At 39.2% G+C, this 16,115-nt stretch overlaps 1 protein-coding gene across 2 annotated transcripts in view; it reads right to left on the reverse strand.

The window, feature by feature from the left end:
* The window catches only part of LOC101742262 (transmembrane protein 151B), a 76,033-nt gene that overhangs the window by 16,685 nt on the left and 43,233 nt on the right, over window positions 1-16,115 (reverse strand). For both annotated transcript variants that reach the window (XM_021349392.3, XM_062673619.1), the window contains exon 2: window positions 12,352-12,500. In XM_021349392.3, the coding sequence (XP_021205067.1) occupies window positions 12,352-12,500 (149 nt within the window). The remainder of the gene's footprint in view (window positions 1-12,351; window positions 12,501-16,115) is intronic.

Raw genomic sequence — 16,115 nt, forward strand, 5'->3', positions numbered from 1 at the left:
GCCGACATGTGAGGGGACCCGAAACACTTAGAGGGCCAGGGCTTGGGCGATATCCGCCTCCCTGGCCCCCGCTCGACGGCGGCGGGCCTGTGCGTCTCTCACGCGCCCCGCCGCCTCCTTCTGCGAGATGGTGCACTCGCAGAAGTCGAGCATCGCCTTCCACGACTCGTCGTCACCGAGCATCGATGCCACAACACTCGGCAACGACAAGTCGTTTCCTATTTTTGCGACGAGGACACGGCGCCACCCCTCCCATGCGGGGCAGGCGACGAGCGTGTGCTCCGCCGTGTCCAAGTCGCAACCACAATGGTGGCACTCTGCCGTCGGCTCGGCTCGGATCCGGTGCAGGAACTCACCGAAGCAACCATGCCCAGTGAGCACCTGCGTGAGCCGGAAAGTGAGGCGTCCTCTGTCACGATTCACCCAGTTCACAAGAACCGGGCGAATCGCCTCGACGGTCCTACGACCAGCCGAAGGATCGGCCAGCCGTCTAGACCATGACTCCAGTACGGACCGCCGAGATTGGGCCCTCCGCGCTCTGACCACACTGGGGCTGGGACGCGCCACGCCCCGTACACGAAGGTCAGCCCGCCACTGATAGTCAGCAGCGAGCGCCTCCGCCTCCAGGACCCAAGGCGGCGTCCCAGCCAGTACACACGCCGCCTCGAAAGAGATGGTGCGATAACCACGGATGACCCTGACCGCGATGGTGCGTTGCGGCCGTTGCAGCAGCTTCGCTACCCCCACGGCCAGGGACTGGCCCCACACGGGCGCCCCGTATAGGGCCATTGATCGCACCACCCCTGTATAGAGACGGCGCGTCACCTGGTCAGGCCCCCCAACATTGGGAAGGAGCCGGCTTAACGCGCCGGCCACCCCCAACAAACGAGGGACCAGATTCTGAAAGTGAGCACGGAAGGTCCAACGACTGTCTAGAATGAGGCCGAGGTACTTCAACTGCACCCCGACCCCGATACGGACGCCTCCAACCACGATATGGGCATCGACAGGTGGCACTCTCCGGGGCCTGTGGAACCACATGGCCTCGGATTTACTGAGCGCCACGTCGAGGCCCAATCTCCTGATTTTGCCGACGACATGCGCCACCCCAGCCGTAGCAAGACGGGCAGACTCAGCAAAACTCCCCCCCCGGGCCACGACCAACGTGTCGTCTGCGTAACAAACTAAACGGTTAACCATATATGACATCATCTTATAATTAGTGTTTTGATTGAAGTGAATTAATGTTGTAATTACTAGAATCTATTTATTGAATTTAAGTAAGATCTTTTCAAACTACTTTTTAGATTGTTTTTTGTTTGTTTGTGTCCTATATATGTGTATACGCTGGAAGCATTCGCGATGCGCGTCGTTTATTTGAATTGAAACTTTGTACAGTTGCTGTTGGCACTTTAGGAAATATTTTTGGCATAGTGCCATCAACTCAACCCGCCAGTAGTTGCAATTAAATTGCCTGTTTCATATAAAATTTCGCGATAGTTGTAAGGTCGTAACATTTTAGTTTCGTCGGATTAGGAAATGCCTTCGGGTGAAATTAAGTTCCGTATTGTAACTTAAATGTGAACGAAGCTACAACGTACGATGTCATTTCCACAGCTCAGTGTCTGCCCACACATTATCGTAATGGAAGGCCTATAAGAATTGTAGGGTTGGGCATTGTATGAATATTTTAATTATATAAATCCTGAAAGTAAATGAGGAATTGTTTGAGATGACCTCAAATCTATCGTCTCTATTATACAAACGCAAAACCTCCAAATGGAGCCAGAATACGTGGAACCACTTTCATCCAGAGTCCATTTCCAGATATTATTATTGGCTTTTATAAATATCTAAATGTTATAATGTAAAGCAATAAAAAATCCGTCAACATTGTCTCTTCATCGCTATGTCCTTCAAAAGTGGTTTTGAAAAATGGGCAAGCATAGCTCTTTGACCTTTCTGGTGTACAAGACCGCATAATCATTAGTAGGAGCACATTCTGTTGTATTTAAAAAACAATCAATCTAACACATGTATAAAATTCAGTTAGATTTACAAATGTGAATGAACAAATCTGGTATACGACGCTGATCACCTCGAGTGCCTACTTCTGCATCCCCTTCACCTGTAGTGATAGTAACCTCATTTGATTTGCCTACCAATTCGTTTACATTTACAGTCGAAGAGGAATTCAATGTGCATATGAGTCTATAAGGCCATTGATGAAAAAATCTGGTATACGACGCTGATCACCACGAGGGATTACTTCTGCTTCCCCTTCATCTGTAGTGATAGTAACCTCATTTTATTTGACTACCAATTCATTCACATTTACGGTCGAAGGGAAATTAAAAAAATCTGATATACGACGCTGATCACCTCGAGTAATTACTTCTGCTTCCACTTCATCTGTAGTAATAGTAACCTCATTTTACTTGCCTAGCGCTTCCACGAAGTGTTATTTTGGATAATGGCATTAGGGCAATTTGGTAGTCCGAATGGATCTTATTTTCCTGCTTGTTTTTCAAAAGACTGATATAGACGGATGAACGAGCTCATGATCCATTGACACTATGAGAACGTCCTCCTCACCCACATTGACATATGAAGTCTTAGTCAAAATTGTGCCAGACTCTCCCAATCTGCTAATCCACTAATAATTATAATACATGACAGCTTTGTTACCACCTCGTGCAGACTCCATAATGAGCCGTAAACTCACATTAAATACTACCTTATGGCAGTTTTTCGAAACATAATAATAATGAATACTGACTTATTCGACTATAGTAAACATTTATAAATATATCTAAATATACCTAAATTTATTAAGCAGTTCTGCTTATTCAGATATGTATTTTAATCTGACAAAGCCAAAATTAGTTGTGACCTCCGTTCCAAACATTGCTTTAAAGCCGATTCGCAATACGGTGAAATCAATTAATCGAGTTTTCATTTTCAATCACACGGTAAAATGTTCGTATTTTATCTTCAGGGCCTTTTTTTCATTCTGGCCAGCCCTAAAATATATCTCCAAAAATGTTTGCCTCGTGCTACGCATTAAGGAACAACACTGTAATCCAAATCGTCATAAACGTGATTCCGAATAAAATTATCATTAAGCATATCCATTACAATTAATTAATAAAACAGAAAAATCTAAAATAACTTTAGTTAGCTCTAATGTTATCGTTATTAAAGTAAACATAAGGTATAGCGATGAAAATTTCTGTTTGAATTAAACTTATCTGTTATTACTATTCTAATCGTTGTATTCATGGTGGTGGTGGACAGGGGAAAGTGGAAAAACATCTTAAGATTGATGAAGCTCATGGGTGATGGTGGTCACGACCCTCAGACATGAGGAACACGATTCGAGGAGGAGGAGTTATTACAGACAAGCTTAGATTATGAAGTATGGATTATTGTCCATACTCATAGTATGGGAAAGCGAGTTTATTTATAACTTTTATCGTCACAATTGCTCAGCATTTTCACAGGTTCAGAAAAGCATGTATGTATTCAAAAAGAAATACCATTCCCAGGATAAAATAAATTTTATACGTTATGGTGACCAAAACCTCACGTAAAAGCTATATAAAAAAAATCTAGCTGTCCATTACACATTCTCTTAAATACATCTAAAGTTTGATTTGCTTATTCTAGCATTTGACAATATTATTACTCGTAGACACAAATGTATTTTTATAAGTATAGAGGTCCCGCAGTAGTCGAAATTCGACTATAGTTAATTGGAATTGTAAGTTTGTACACTATTATGATTGTATTTTATACTTCTATAATCACAAATTCCGCCAAGACTACACTATAAAAAATATTAACAAAGACAAACAATATTTAATCTCAATTTGACAACAGACGTCAAGAACAAAAGTTTGACAATAAATAGTATGCATGCGTGTGTGCGTCAAATACATGGTATGTAGTGTGTGTAATGTTTTTTTTATTGATTTAATGTATCTTTTATGCATTATTTTAAAAAGATATTAGCATTGTGCACTTCTTCTCTATATTCTCTATAAGTGTGGAAAATTTCATACTCCTCGGTCCGCGCAATTTTCGTAAAAAGGGATACAAAGTTTTTGCTTCGCGTATTAATATATAGATTATTAACGCGAAAAATAGCTAGCAAAATTATAAACAGTTAGCCTATGTTATATGCAAAATCATTGTTCTCTTCTATACGGTAAATGTAAATTTCCTCTGCGTACATAAGTCGTTAAATGCCTCACAAGACATTCCTATTTTATGTCTCAAGAAATGTTTTAAGTCTGTTATCTGGATTAAAAAACCATGTAAGCGCGGTGCGCACAAGGCAATAATGGCTTGGTATCCTCCACATTTACCCATTCACTGTCTTTTTAACTGAGTTCCAAAAAAGGGGGAATGTTCTCAATTCGACTGTATTTTTTATGGGTTCTAAAACTTTTTTCTAGGTGAACTGATTTTGATGATTATTTTTTAATCGAAATCTGGCGATTCCGATGTGGTATTATTTTTATCAATTGTATCAAGTTCCGATTAGTAGTTTTTAAGTTATGCCTAATAATTCATATTTCATTGACTTTGATTACATTTTTGGCACTCTTAATTCATTTTATTGAAGTGATAAGTATTATTGTTGTCCAATTTTTTAAATAACAATCTTCAAAAAGGTTACAATAAATAAAAATGGGAAAATACTAGATATTCGCATAACATAACTTTTATTTAAGCGAAATGTATATTCTGTTTTCATTAAAAAATAATATCGTTATTTGGGCGTTCCTTATACGCAGAAATTATTAAAAATATTTGTTTTAATTGATTAAAAGACATACGTAGTTTGTGTATCATATGATAATAAGCAGTAAGGACTTTTTTTTTTCCTACCCAAGCTGATAGCCTTTAGAGGCTACTTCAGCGTAACCGTGGCTAGTAGGTGAGCTCACGGGGCTCAAACCTGATGACGATGCTAACACGAACCCTAGCAAGGGCCGTGCTTCGCAGAATCTACCACCGGATCGGAAACGCGACCCACTGAGAAGATCCGGCGAGAAACTCAGTGGGCTGTGTCTGAGAGCTAGTTTACTCGTCGAGCCCTTCGTCGCAAGCGACGGGTTCGACGAGAACGGTGACCGGTGCTTGAAGTACCTAAAAGCACCGTTAGTGGAAGTGAGGACCTTGATATCAATTGAATCCTAAATACGATCTAGTCTCGTTATGACTTCGAATAGATGAGGGTCGTAACAAAATTGATTTTATATGAAAAAACGGGCGCAAATATTTCTTCATAACAGAGATGTATGTAATATTGACACAAAAATGTACACAGAGAACAGAAATATCAATACGATTCACATATGTACACACATTCACGATTCAACAAATGTACTCTAATTAGAGTTGAGAAAAACTACACAAAGTTTAAATCTACTGGTTTGGAATTTACTTATTGAATAAAGTTAAAATATTACTAATTAGGAATTGCATTTTTTTTTACACGATACACAGCTATCAAATCTACAAATGTTAAGAAATTAGAGAAAGAAGCAATGAATTCTACACAATTGTATGTACATACATACAGTCGTGGTCAACTAATTAGGGACATTCAAGATAGTGAAGGGCTATAACCGGTTATGTACATTTAAATATAAAACCCTATTGATTTCTCAGCACCTATTATTTGCATAATGTGGTCCGATTATTATGCTATAAATGGCTGTAAATAAAAGATTTAATAAATAGAAAAAGTATTTAATATCAAAGATTAAACATGTATTAAATATTAAGGTACAATTCTGTAGTGGACATTTAATTAAGGACAGTAAAGTATAATGAAAAATACAGTTACACAAAACTTATAATCTTCAGTGTTATAATATCTTTAACAGCTCCATTTTATTACGTGTTAAATCAGTACCCAGTAGCAAAACCTTTGTTAGTAATTACCGCTTGACACCGATGTGGCATAGACATTATCAGTTTTTGACATGTTTCGACAGGAATGTTTGCCCATGCCTCACAAAAAGCTTCATGTAGTTCATCCAAATTTGTATTACGATAAGTGGCAACTTTTTTCTTGATTTCGTGCCAAAGGTGCTCAATTGGGTTGAGGTCCGGGCTATTTGCTGACCACTCTAGCACCGATACAAACTGACTGGTAAGAAACGACTTGACTGAATGGGCGGTATGTTTCGGGTCGTTATCCTGCTGAAACGCCCATATAATAGGGAGATGCTCCTCAGCATAGGGAAGCATAGTTTCTTCCAATATTGCCTTGTATTGATGTTGGTCTAAGTTACCCTGAACATTCCTCACAGGTCCCACTCCACGTCCAGAAAATGAACCCCATATTTTAATGTTTCCACCGCCATGTTTCACCTGTTTTTTTGTGAATCTTGGATTCGTTTCCGCTTTTACAGGACGCCGTACATATTGCCTTCCATCTGAAGAAATCAAATTAACCTTGGTCTCGTCAGAAAAAAGTACATGTTGCCATTGGGCGAAGGTCCAATGTCCATATTTACGTGCAAATGGCAAACGAGCATTTCTATGTTCTTTCTTCAACAACGGTACTTTGCGAGCCACTCTTCCGAACAACCCTGCTTCTACCAAACGTCGTCGAATGGTCCTCGCAGATACACCGGCTCTTTCGTTTGCCCCAAACACTTCGTGTTTAATTAAAATAAAGCCTAGAAACGGATCTTTCTTAGCTAACCTGGTTATCATTCTATCTGCTTGCGGAGTCGTTTTTCTCGATATTTTTGTTCTGGACACATTTAAAGCTGTGTTATAGCGCTTGAAATGTTGCACTGCATTGCATACCATAGTTTTTGAACAATTTAAATGTTGTGCTATCCTTCGGTATGACCAACCACGCTCGACAAACTTCATGATAATTTTTCGTAGTGTTGGATCGCAACTTTTATTTTTGCCCATTTTTCTTCAAAATAATTCTCAAAACTTAAAATAAAAAATCTGGATTGCCGCCAAAACGACCACTAAACAATAAGAAAAGAAACAAAAAAGTATTAAAATTCCAATTTAGAAATTAGAACGCATTACCTCAGTGTCCCTAATTAAATGGCCAGCCAGCATTCTTTGAACCAATAGCACTATGATATTGTATCAGCTATACTGTAAAGAGGTTTAATGTTTAAGAAGTTGTTATTGTTTGTATAATCGCGCACATAAATGACTAATTACACTTACATGTAAAAGATATGGAATATTGCTAAGACTCGTTGGAAAATAAAAAAAATATTCACAATTTGGCTAATTAGTTGACCACGACTGTATATGGCCTCAGTTTTCACTATCATCACAAAAACAATACTTATCAGATTTTCAATGAATTTTTAATTTTTTATATGACAATTGAATTTTCTGATTCCCAATTTACTTTTCAATTGATTGAAATTAATTTGTTGGATGATTAAATATATCACTTTTAGAAATAAGACCTAAGGTTCTAAATAGCGCATATTACTTTAAGTCGTACGGGTACCATCTTCCACCCTATTTCTATCGGGGTAAGACAGTCTTTATCACAATGCTAATAATATTTTTACCTCATGTCTTACGGTGAGAGACGGCATTGTTTTTCTACCTTATATAAGGTTCAATAGCCCCTTTATTATTATATACTATATTAATTAACCGGGTGAGCTCGGACTATCGACAACAAAAAGTCAAGAAGACAACAATAGCCCTTAAATAACATTTAATTAATAACAGGATACAATGTTTTCCGTGAAATCATCAACAAGTTTCGAGGATTTTGAGGATACAAGATAAAGCTTAAGTAAGAAAGGACAATTGAATTATTTCCTTTGTAAAATGCTTCGCAAACTTATTCATATTCGAATTACTTACTCTGAGAATCTTGAACTTTCCGCGAGTGAGTTTCATCTCAGATGTGCGGGTTACATTGAGGATTTGTATCTTACGAAAACTTTTCAAAGGAAATAAATTGGGATCTATAATTTATAATCACGGCTTTCATGAGAGAAGTGAAGTACTGACTTTTATGCTTTTTTCTTTTGTTTTGTATTTAATTATCTCCACTAGACTCCGTATTATAATGCCAGAGACGAGCTGAATTCTCTGGAATAATTTAGTTAAGCTCTGGTCATTGTTTTTTTCGCCCGAAATGAAAACAATAAAAAAAGTCGAACTCTGATAAGTTTTTTTTCTTTTTTTTTATTGCCCTTGTAGGCAGACGAGCATACGGCTCACCTGATAGTGAGTGGTTACCGTCGCCCATGGACTTCAGCAATGCCAGTGGCAGAGCCAAGCCGCTGCCTACCGCAAAAGTTTTCGAATAAGCGAAATTATTAAGAGGAATATTTTTTTATACATATCAAACTTTAAACTGTTTTAAAAGAATGGTGAAGGAACACTACTTATCTGCTTAGTGCTGTTTGTTTGCATCATCATTTATTATTTCCATACTGTTGATATATTATGTGTATGTAAGTATATTAGTATGTATTGTATGTATTGTATGTAAGTATGTATATTGGTATATAATTGGTATATATTTCATATTATATGTAAACGGTATATATTTTGTTTATTGTATGTACTGGCCCTGGTGACATACAACGTGCGCACTTTGAGGTTGGACGAGAAGCTAATAGAGCTGGAAGAAGAAATGAACAAGTTGCGCTGGGACGTTATTGGTTTATCGGAGATCCGAAGAGAGGGGGAGGATACGAAAACCTTACAGTCCGGCCACTTGTTCTACTGCCGGGAGGGAGAACAGAAGTCCCAAGGTGGTGTTGGGTTTATCGTCCACAAATCTCTCATAAACAACATTGTGGCCATCGAGAGTGTGTCGAGTAGGGTAGTATACCTTGTCCTCAAAATCTCAAAGCGGTATTCGCTGAAGATTGTACAGGTATACGCCCCATCAACGTCACATCCAGACGATGAAGTGGAAGCTACGTATGAGGACATTAGTAGGGCCATACGTAACTCCCAATCACACTTTACCGTTGTTATGGGAGATTTCAATGCAAAACTGGGCCGTAGAGGCGATGATGAGTTGAAAGTGGGGCCATTTGGATTTGGGCAGCGGAATCCCAGAGGACAGATGCTGGCGGACTTTATGGAGAAGGAAGGACTCTTTATGATGAATTCTTTCTTCAAGAAGCCGCCACAACGGAAATGGACCTGGTTGAGTCCCGACGGTGTAACAAGAAATGAAATCGACTTCATCATGAGCACCAACAGACAGATATTCAACGATGTCTCTGTGATCAACAGTGTTAAAACAGGAAGTGATCACCGAATCGTCAGAGGCATGTTGAATATCAATGTCAGACTGGAAAGATCGCGTCTGATGAAGTCAACGCTTCGACCGTCGAATGCACAAATCCAAAACCCCGAGAGCTTTCAACTCGAATTGGCTAATCGCTCCGAATGGCTAAACAGCTGCGCATCAGTGGACGATGTAAACAGCAGGCTGGTAGAGACTGTCCGTACGGTAGGGTCCAAATTTTTCAAAACCCACCGTAAGAATAGACCTCAGAAACTATCCGACCGCACCCGAAACCTCATGGCTAGTCGACGTTTGATGACGCTCCAAACTTCGGAGGACGCTGAGTCATATAGGCAACTCAATAGACATATCATGAAGTCCTTGCGACACGACCTACGCTCCTTTAATACTCAGCGTATCAAAGAGACGATTGAGCGAAACCAAGGCTCTAAAGTGTTCGCAAGAGACGCTTCTATTGGGCAAAGCCAGCTGACGAAGCTGAAGACCGAAGATGGACGTGTAACGTCGAATAAGTCAGAGGTCCTGCGGGAGATAGAGAGGTTCTACATGCAGCTGTTTACCTCGGTCTCAACTGAACCGCAAGGTTTAGCTGCAGACCCTAGAGCCAAGCTAACCCGACACTACACCGAAGACATCCCAGACATCAGCCTGTACGAGATTAGGATGGCTCTCAAACAGCTTAAGAATAACAAGGCACCGGGCGAGGATGGAATTACTACGGAGCTTCTGAAAGCGGGCGGGACGCCTGTACTGAAAGTCCTTCAGAAGCTCTTCAATTCCTCTTTGCTCGATGGAAAACCGCCACAGGCATGGAGCAGGGGTGTTGTGATCCTGTTCTTCAAAAAAGGTGACAAAACCTTATTGAAGAACTATAGGCCCATAGCACTGCTGAGCCATGTCTACAAGCTGTTCTCGAGAGTCATCACGAAGCGTCTCGAACACAGGTTTGATGACTTCCAGCCTACCGAACAAGCCGGTTTCCGAAAAGGCTACAGTACCATAGACCACATACATACGCTGCGGCAGATTGTACAGAAGACCGAAGAGTACAATCGGCCATTATGCTTAGCGTTTGTGGACTATGAGAAAGCCTTTGATTCCGTCGAAACATGGGCGGTCCTTAGATCTCTCCAGCGGTGCCGTATTGAACACCGGTACATCGAAGTATTGAAGTGTTTGTATAATAACGCCACCATGTCAGTCCGAGTACAGGAGCATTGCACGAAGGAAATCCCTGTAAAAAGAGGAGTGAGACAGGGAGATGTGATATCTCCGAAACTGTTTATCACTGCTCTGGAGGATTCCTTCAAGCTTCTGGAATGGCAAGGACTTGGCATCAATATTAACGGCGAATACATCACTCATCTTCGGTTTGCCGATGACATCGTGGTCATGGCAGAGTCGCTGGAAGATTTAGGGCGTATGCTCGGTGACCTCAGTAGGGTTTCTCAACAAGTGGGTCTTAAAATGAACATGGACAAAACAAAAATCATGTACAATGTCCATGTTGCACCCACCATAGTTACTGTTGGGAGCTCTACTCTTGAAGTTGTTGACGAATATATATACCTAGGACAGGCAGTCCGATTAGGTAGGTCCAACTTTGAGAGAGAGGTCAGTAGACGGATCCAACTCGGCTGGGCAGCGTTCGGTAAACTGCACAACGTCTTCTCGTCCAAAATACCTCAGTGCCTTAAGACAAAGGCGTACAACCAATGTGTGTTACCAGTGATGACTTACGGCTCGGAGACGTGGTGCTTCACTAGGGATCTTTTTAGAAGGCTCAAAGTCGCGCAGCGAGCTATGGAGAGGGCTATGCTCGGCATTTCTCTACGTGATCGAATCCGAAATGAGGAGATCCGTAGAAGAACGAAGGTTGCTGACATAGCCCGTAGAATTAGTGAACTGAAGTGGCAATGGGCCGGCCACATAGCACGAAGAGAGGACGGTCGATGGGGCAGAAAGATCCTGGAGTGGCGACCACGTACTGGCAAGCGCAGTGTGGGACGGCCACCTACTAGATGGACCGACGACCTAGTAAAAAGCGCTGGGTCTCGTTGGATGCAGGTGGCAATGAACCGGTCGCACTGGAAATCTATTGGAGAGGCCTATGTTCAGCAGTGGACGGCGATAGGCTGAAATGATGATGATGATGATTGTATGTATATATTTTCTATAATGTATTATCTATAGTACACCGCAACATACCTGCAATATTTTTTATATTTTCCAGAATTTCTATAAATTAAACGGTTGTCTGGAAGCTGCCGGTATCTGCTTTTTTTTGATTGTTTTTTGAATGTAAATTGTGTTTTGGTGTGCAATAAAGTGTATTCTCTCTCTCTCTCTCTCTCTCTCAATTTTTACCAGTAAATACAAGAGGGTATAAATTTAAATTAATCAAAGACACATGTATAAGCTCAAAAACTCAGATAACATCCATGAGTACAATTCTGTGTAAATAGGTATATACAAACGGTGTTGCTCGTAAATACAAATGGGTTTTCGATATTTTTATTATTGTTATAAAAATAATAGATTAAGTATGCGCGTGTGAAACTATGACAAGTTAATCCAGTAATATATTCAGTCTCGCCACCTGACTAAAACATAATAAATCTGTAGTATAAAAACACGCTGAAAATTATCTTTCAATTTCAGATCTATATACATAAATCATATATTTTATGTAATAAATAAGTATTTATTTATTTGTGAATGATCATCAGGACTTACTAATAAAAATTTAAAATAAACACAATTTACTGTTGCAACTCTAATCAAATGTAATTACAGAATGCCATAAAAAGAAGAAAAAAAACTAGTAGTTTATATAATATAAACCGGGTTCAATGGCGTACATTGGACGAGACCTACATATGTATATCCAGCAGTGGAAAGCTGTGGGTCGACGATGATCACAGCCAAACCAATAAGAACACATACGGAATACTACGGACGATTTTGTTCCGCGAGTATGACAACTGTACCTACAGTATTCGAAATATCGGTAATAATATTAGAATGGCAATAATTAAATTAGTAATAATACTTACTTGCTGAAATCGATGAGGTCTCGATCGATCTCAGCTGTATTGCACCAAGCGACGGAGCCTAGGCACCCCGCGATCATGAGGGTCAGCATGAAGCACTTCCAATTACCTTCGCGGCGTAACACTCCTCCCAAACTCTGCTGTCGTGGACGCTGTGAAGGAAAACGTAATAATTATATCACGCTACGGTGAAAATTTTAGAACAAGATATGAAATCATATCACTACATAGTATTTTTTTTTATTGCTTAGATGGGTGGACGAGCTCACAGCCCACCTGGTGTTAAGTGGTTTCTGGAGCCCATAGACATCTACAACGTAAATGCGCCACCCACCTCGAAAACAAATATAAACAAGTATAAAACAAAGTCGCTTTCTCTGTCCCTATATCCCTATGTATGCCGAACGAGAGGGCTGGTGGTCGTGGCGCCGACGACCGCCAGTCCGGCGTCCCGAGAGGGAGGGTGATGGGAGAGATGTGCTCTGCACTAAGCGCTTCACTTTCCTCCCTTTGCCTTTTCATGAGCTCTGTCTCATGCGAGGTTTGGAAGCTGGTTGTTGAGCGACAGGAGGTTTTAGTCGGTTCGACTCCGACATGCCCCGCCCTCCATCCCCAGTGAAGGGCGGAAGTCCGGCGATTTCTCCCTGAACAAAAAAAAATAAAATATCCCCATGTATGCTTAATTCTTTAAAACTACGCACCGGATTTTGATGCGGTTTTTTTAAATATATAGAGTGATTGAAGAGAAAGGTTTATATGTATAATAACATCCATTAAATAGTGGAGAAATCAATAATAAATTACAGTTTCCGAAGTGAAACGAGGGCGGGTCGCTAGTGTAAAATAGACTGAAGAAATATTATATTATAACTTCAGGCGCCTAGTGTCAATTAGTTTCCGGAATTCATGAGTATCATAACATAATCAACTTATTTTCAATAAAAGTTTTTTTCCATAATTTTTTTCCATTCCTACTCGTCTATTGGTTTTTTTTGCTTAGATGGGTGGAAGTGCTCACAGCCCACCTGGTATTAAGTGGTTACTGGAGCCCATAGACATCTACGATGTAAATGCGCCACCCACCTTGAGATATAAGTCCTAAGGTCTCAGTATGGTTACAACGGCTGCTCCAACCGAAACGCATTACTGCTTTACGGCAGAAATAGGCGGGGTGGTGGTACCTACCCCTGCGGACTCACAATAGGTCCTACCACCAGTAAAAAAAGTTGGATACCTTAAAGTTGCTGAAAACCTTGTTTAATTTAATGAAAATTTCAAAAGAGTCTTTCGTGGTACACTTATTACTCAACCTTGTCGGAAAAATATTCACACCGGCATTTGAAATCGGGTATTCAAATAATCTAAAACAGGCACGCGATCTTATCAGAATTACAAAATACCGAAAGAAAAATATGTTACAGTATAAATATTCTATGAAAATGGAAAAGAAAAAGTGGATTAATAAGGAAAATCGGTCGGCTTCAAAATAACTTCATCGAAGTGTGAAGAAAGCGTTTGGATGTGTTTGTTTGGTAGGAGTACCTTTACAGGGAGGCCCGATCGAGCGATTGGTCCCTTGCTGTTTACATTGCCCTAATAATTTCACCGTGACCCGCGCTCGGTCACCAAATATTTTCCCAACTAATTAAACACTTTCCTAATTTACTATATTGCTACGGTCGGGACGACAATTTGGCGTTCCTTTTAATAGTTCAATTTAGATAATTAGAACTAATTTTATTTCAAAGCAAACTACTAAGACCCTTTTTCTCTCTTTATATTATTTCTTATTATAGATATAAATTATAAAAAAATATGTGATTACATAGTTGAAAAAAACAACTGAATTAAGTTCATTTTGTCTAATTATTAAGAGCTTAAATAAAGAGAATCGGATTTATTCGATATTTCGCACAGTACGGGTTTTAGTAGACTCTTTAGTATGAAAAAAAATTATATTTTGAACTCTGTTCAACCGTGTCGGGTTCTATAAGGAACATACACACATCGACTAAATGTAATCTAGTAAGAGTAATTGCTAATAAGTGCGCAACATAATCATTCTCGTACGCTAAACTTTGAAACTGCACTCAGAAACGCAATATACACGTAAAGAAAAACCTTTATCATTTAAAACTCTTTAGTTTTTAAAAAGGATTTTTCTTCCGTGTCGTTCAGTATCATGGAGGGTTTTTCATTGAGTAAAAAGAGAGTTCTGTTTAATTTATTAATATTGTTTAATTTTTAATATTAATTTTAAAAGAGATTAAGGCCTTTAAGTGTTGTTTTCTTATTATATAACAGAAAACCCAATTAAGTCCTTTATTGTTTATTCATTTTGAAATACTCCATATTATTATTATATGTATACATATAAGCTTTTCGTTCAATTTGAGATTCACTGACCTATTATACCCGTAACCGGATAATAAAAACTGTAAGCTCCTGCGCTTATTGTATGGCTTTTATTATTTTAACGGCCGTCAGATGTAGTGGTAAGTGACATGGTCACTACACAAGGGGGTCGCGGGTTCGAATTCCGCCAAGGGAAGATATTTGTATGATAAATATAAATGTCTTTTCCAGGGTTATGGATGTATATTAAATATGTGTATGTGTATAATAAAAATCTTATATTTATATCCGTTATCTGGTACCTGTAACAAAAGTTCTTTACAAACTTATCACGGGACCAGTTAACGCGGCGTGACTGTTTGTAAATATTTATTTATTATTTATTATTATTATTTATTATTTATTTTATAAAAATTTTGGTAAATATAAATACACATGTATGTGTATTGTTTTTGTTTTAATTACTAATAAATTCATAATTATCTATTTAGAAATGGATCTAATAATTTAGACTATTTAGCTTGTATGTAAACACTTCAATCAGCTATATATGGCGAACGATCCAGCTCCGAAGGACCCCAAAGCACGTCATTACGGATCCTCTCGATCCATTAACGATACTTTTAGGCACCAGAATTATATATAATTTAATTTTACATTTAATACCATCTATTGGCGATATTCAAATAATTCTACCACATAGTGTAAGAGAACAATTATTGTAGGCGAAGTGTTAAGTTTCACAACCAAAATTTTTGTAGGCGAAGTGTTAAGTTTCACAACCACAATTTTCGTAGGCGAAGTGTTAAGTTTCACAACCACAATTTTCGTAGGCGAAGTGTTAAGTTTCACAACCACAATTTTCGTAGGCGAAGTGTTAAGTTTCACAACCAAAATGTTTGTAGGCGAAGTGTTAAGTTTCACAACCAAAATGTTTGTAGGCGAAGTGTTAAGTTTCACAACCACAATTTTCGTAGGCGAAGTGTTAAGTTTCACAACCAAAATTTTCGTAGGCGAAGTGTTAAGTTTCACAACCACAATTTTCCTAGGCGAAGTGTTAAGTTTCACAACCACAATTTTCGTAGGCGAAGTTTTAATGATAGTAAAGATCAACACAAACAAGAGTCGACGAATCGACGAAGATTGCGAAAAAGAATCAACGAAGAATGCAGACGCCGTGTCGTCGCGTCATATCAGTTGACCGTTGAACCCGTGTGTTAGCTAGTTTTATTTGAGTAACGATGCGCGTCGAAGAATCTAGAGTAGAAAAACATTCCAACAGAGATCGTTTATTTATTTATTTGCATTACCGTTTTCGAGACATTTTTCCATTCGCTGATATACGACACTATGACAAAAATACTACATAGTTTCATAGGTTTAGAAATTCGACGAAACAATTATTTAGAAAG

The sequence above is a fragment of the Bombyx mori genome, chromosome 18, assembly GCF_030269925.1.
Source record: "Bombyx mori chromosome 18, ASM3026992v2".
NCBI lineage: Eukaryota > Metazoa > Arthropoda > Insecta > Lepidoptera > Bombycidae > Bombyx > Bombyx mori.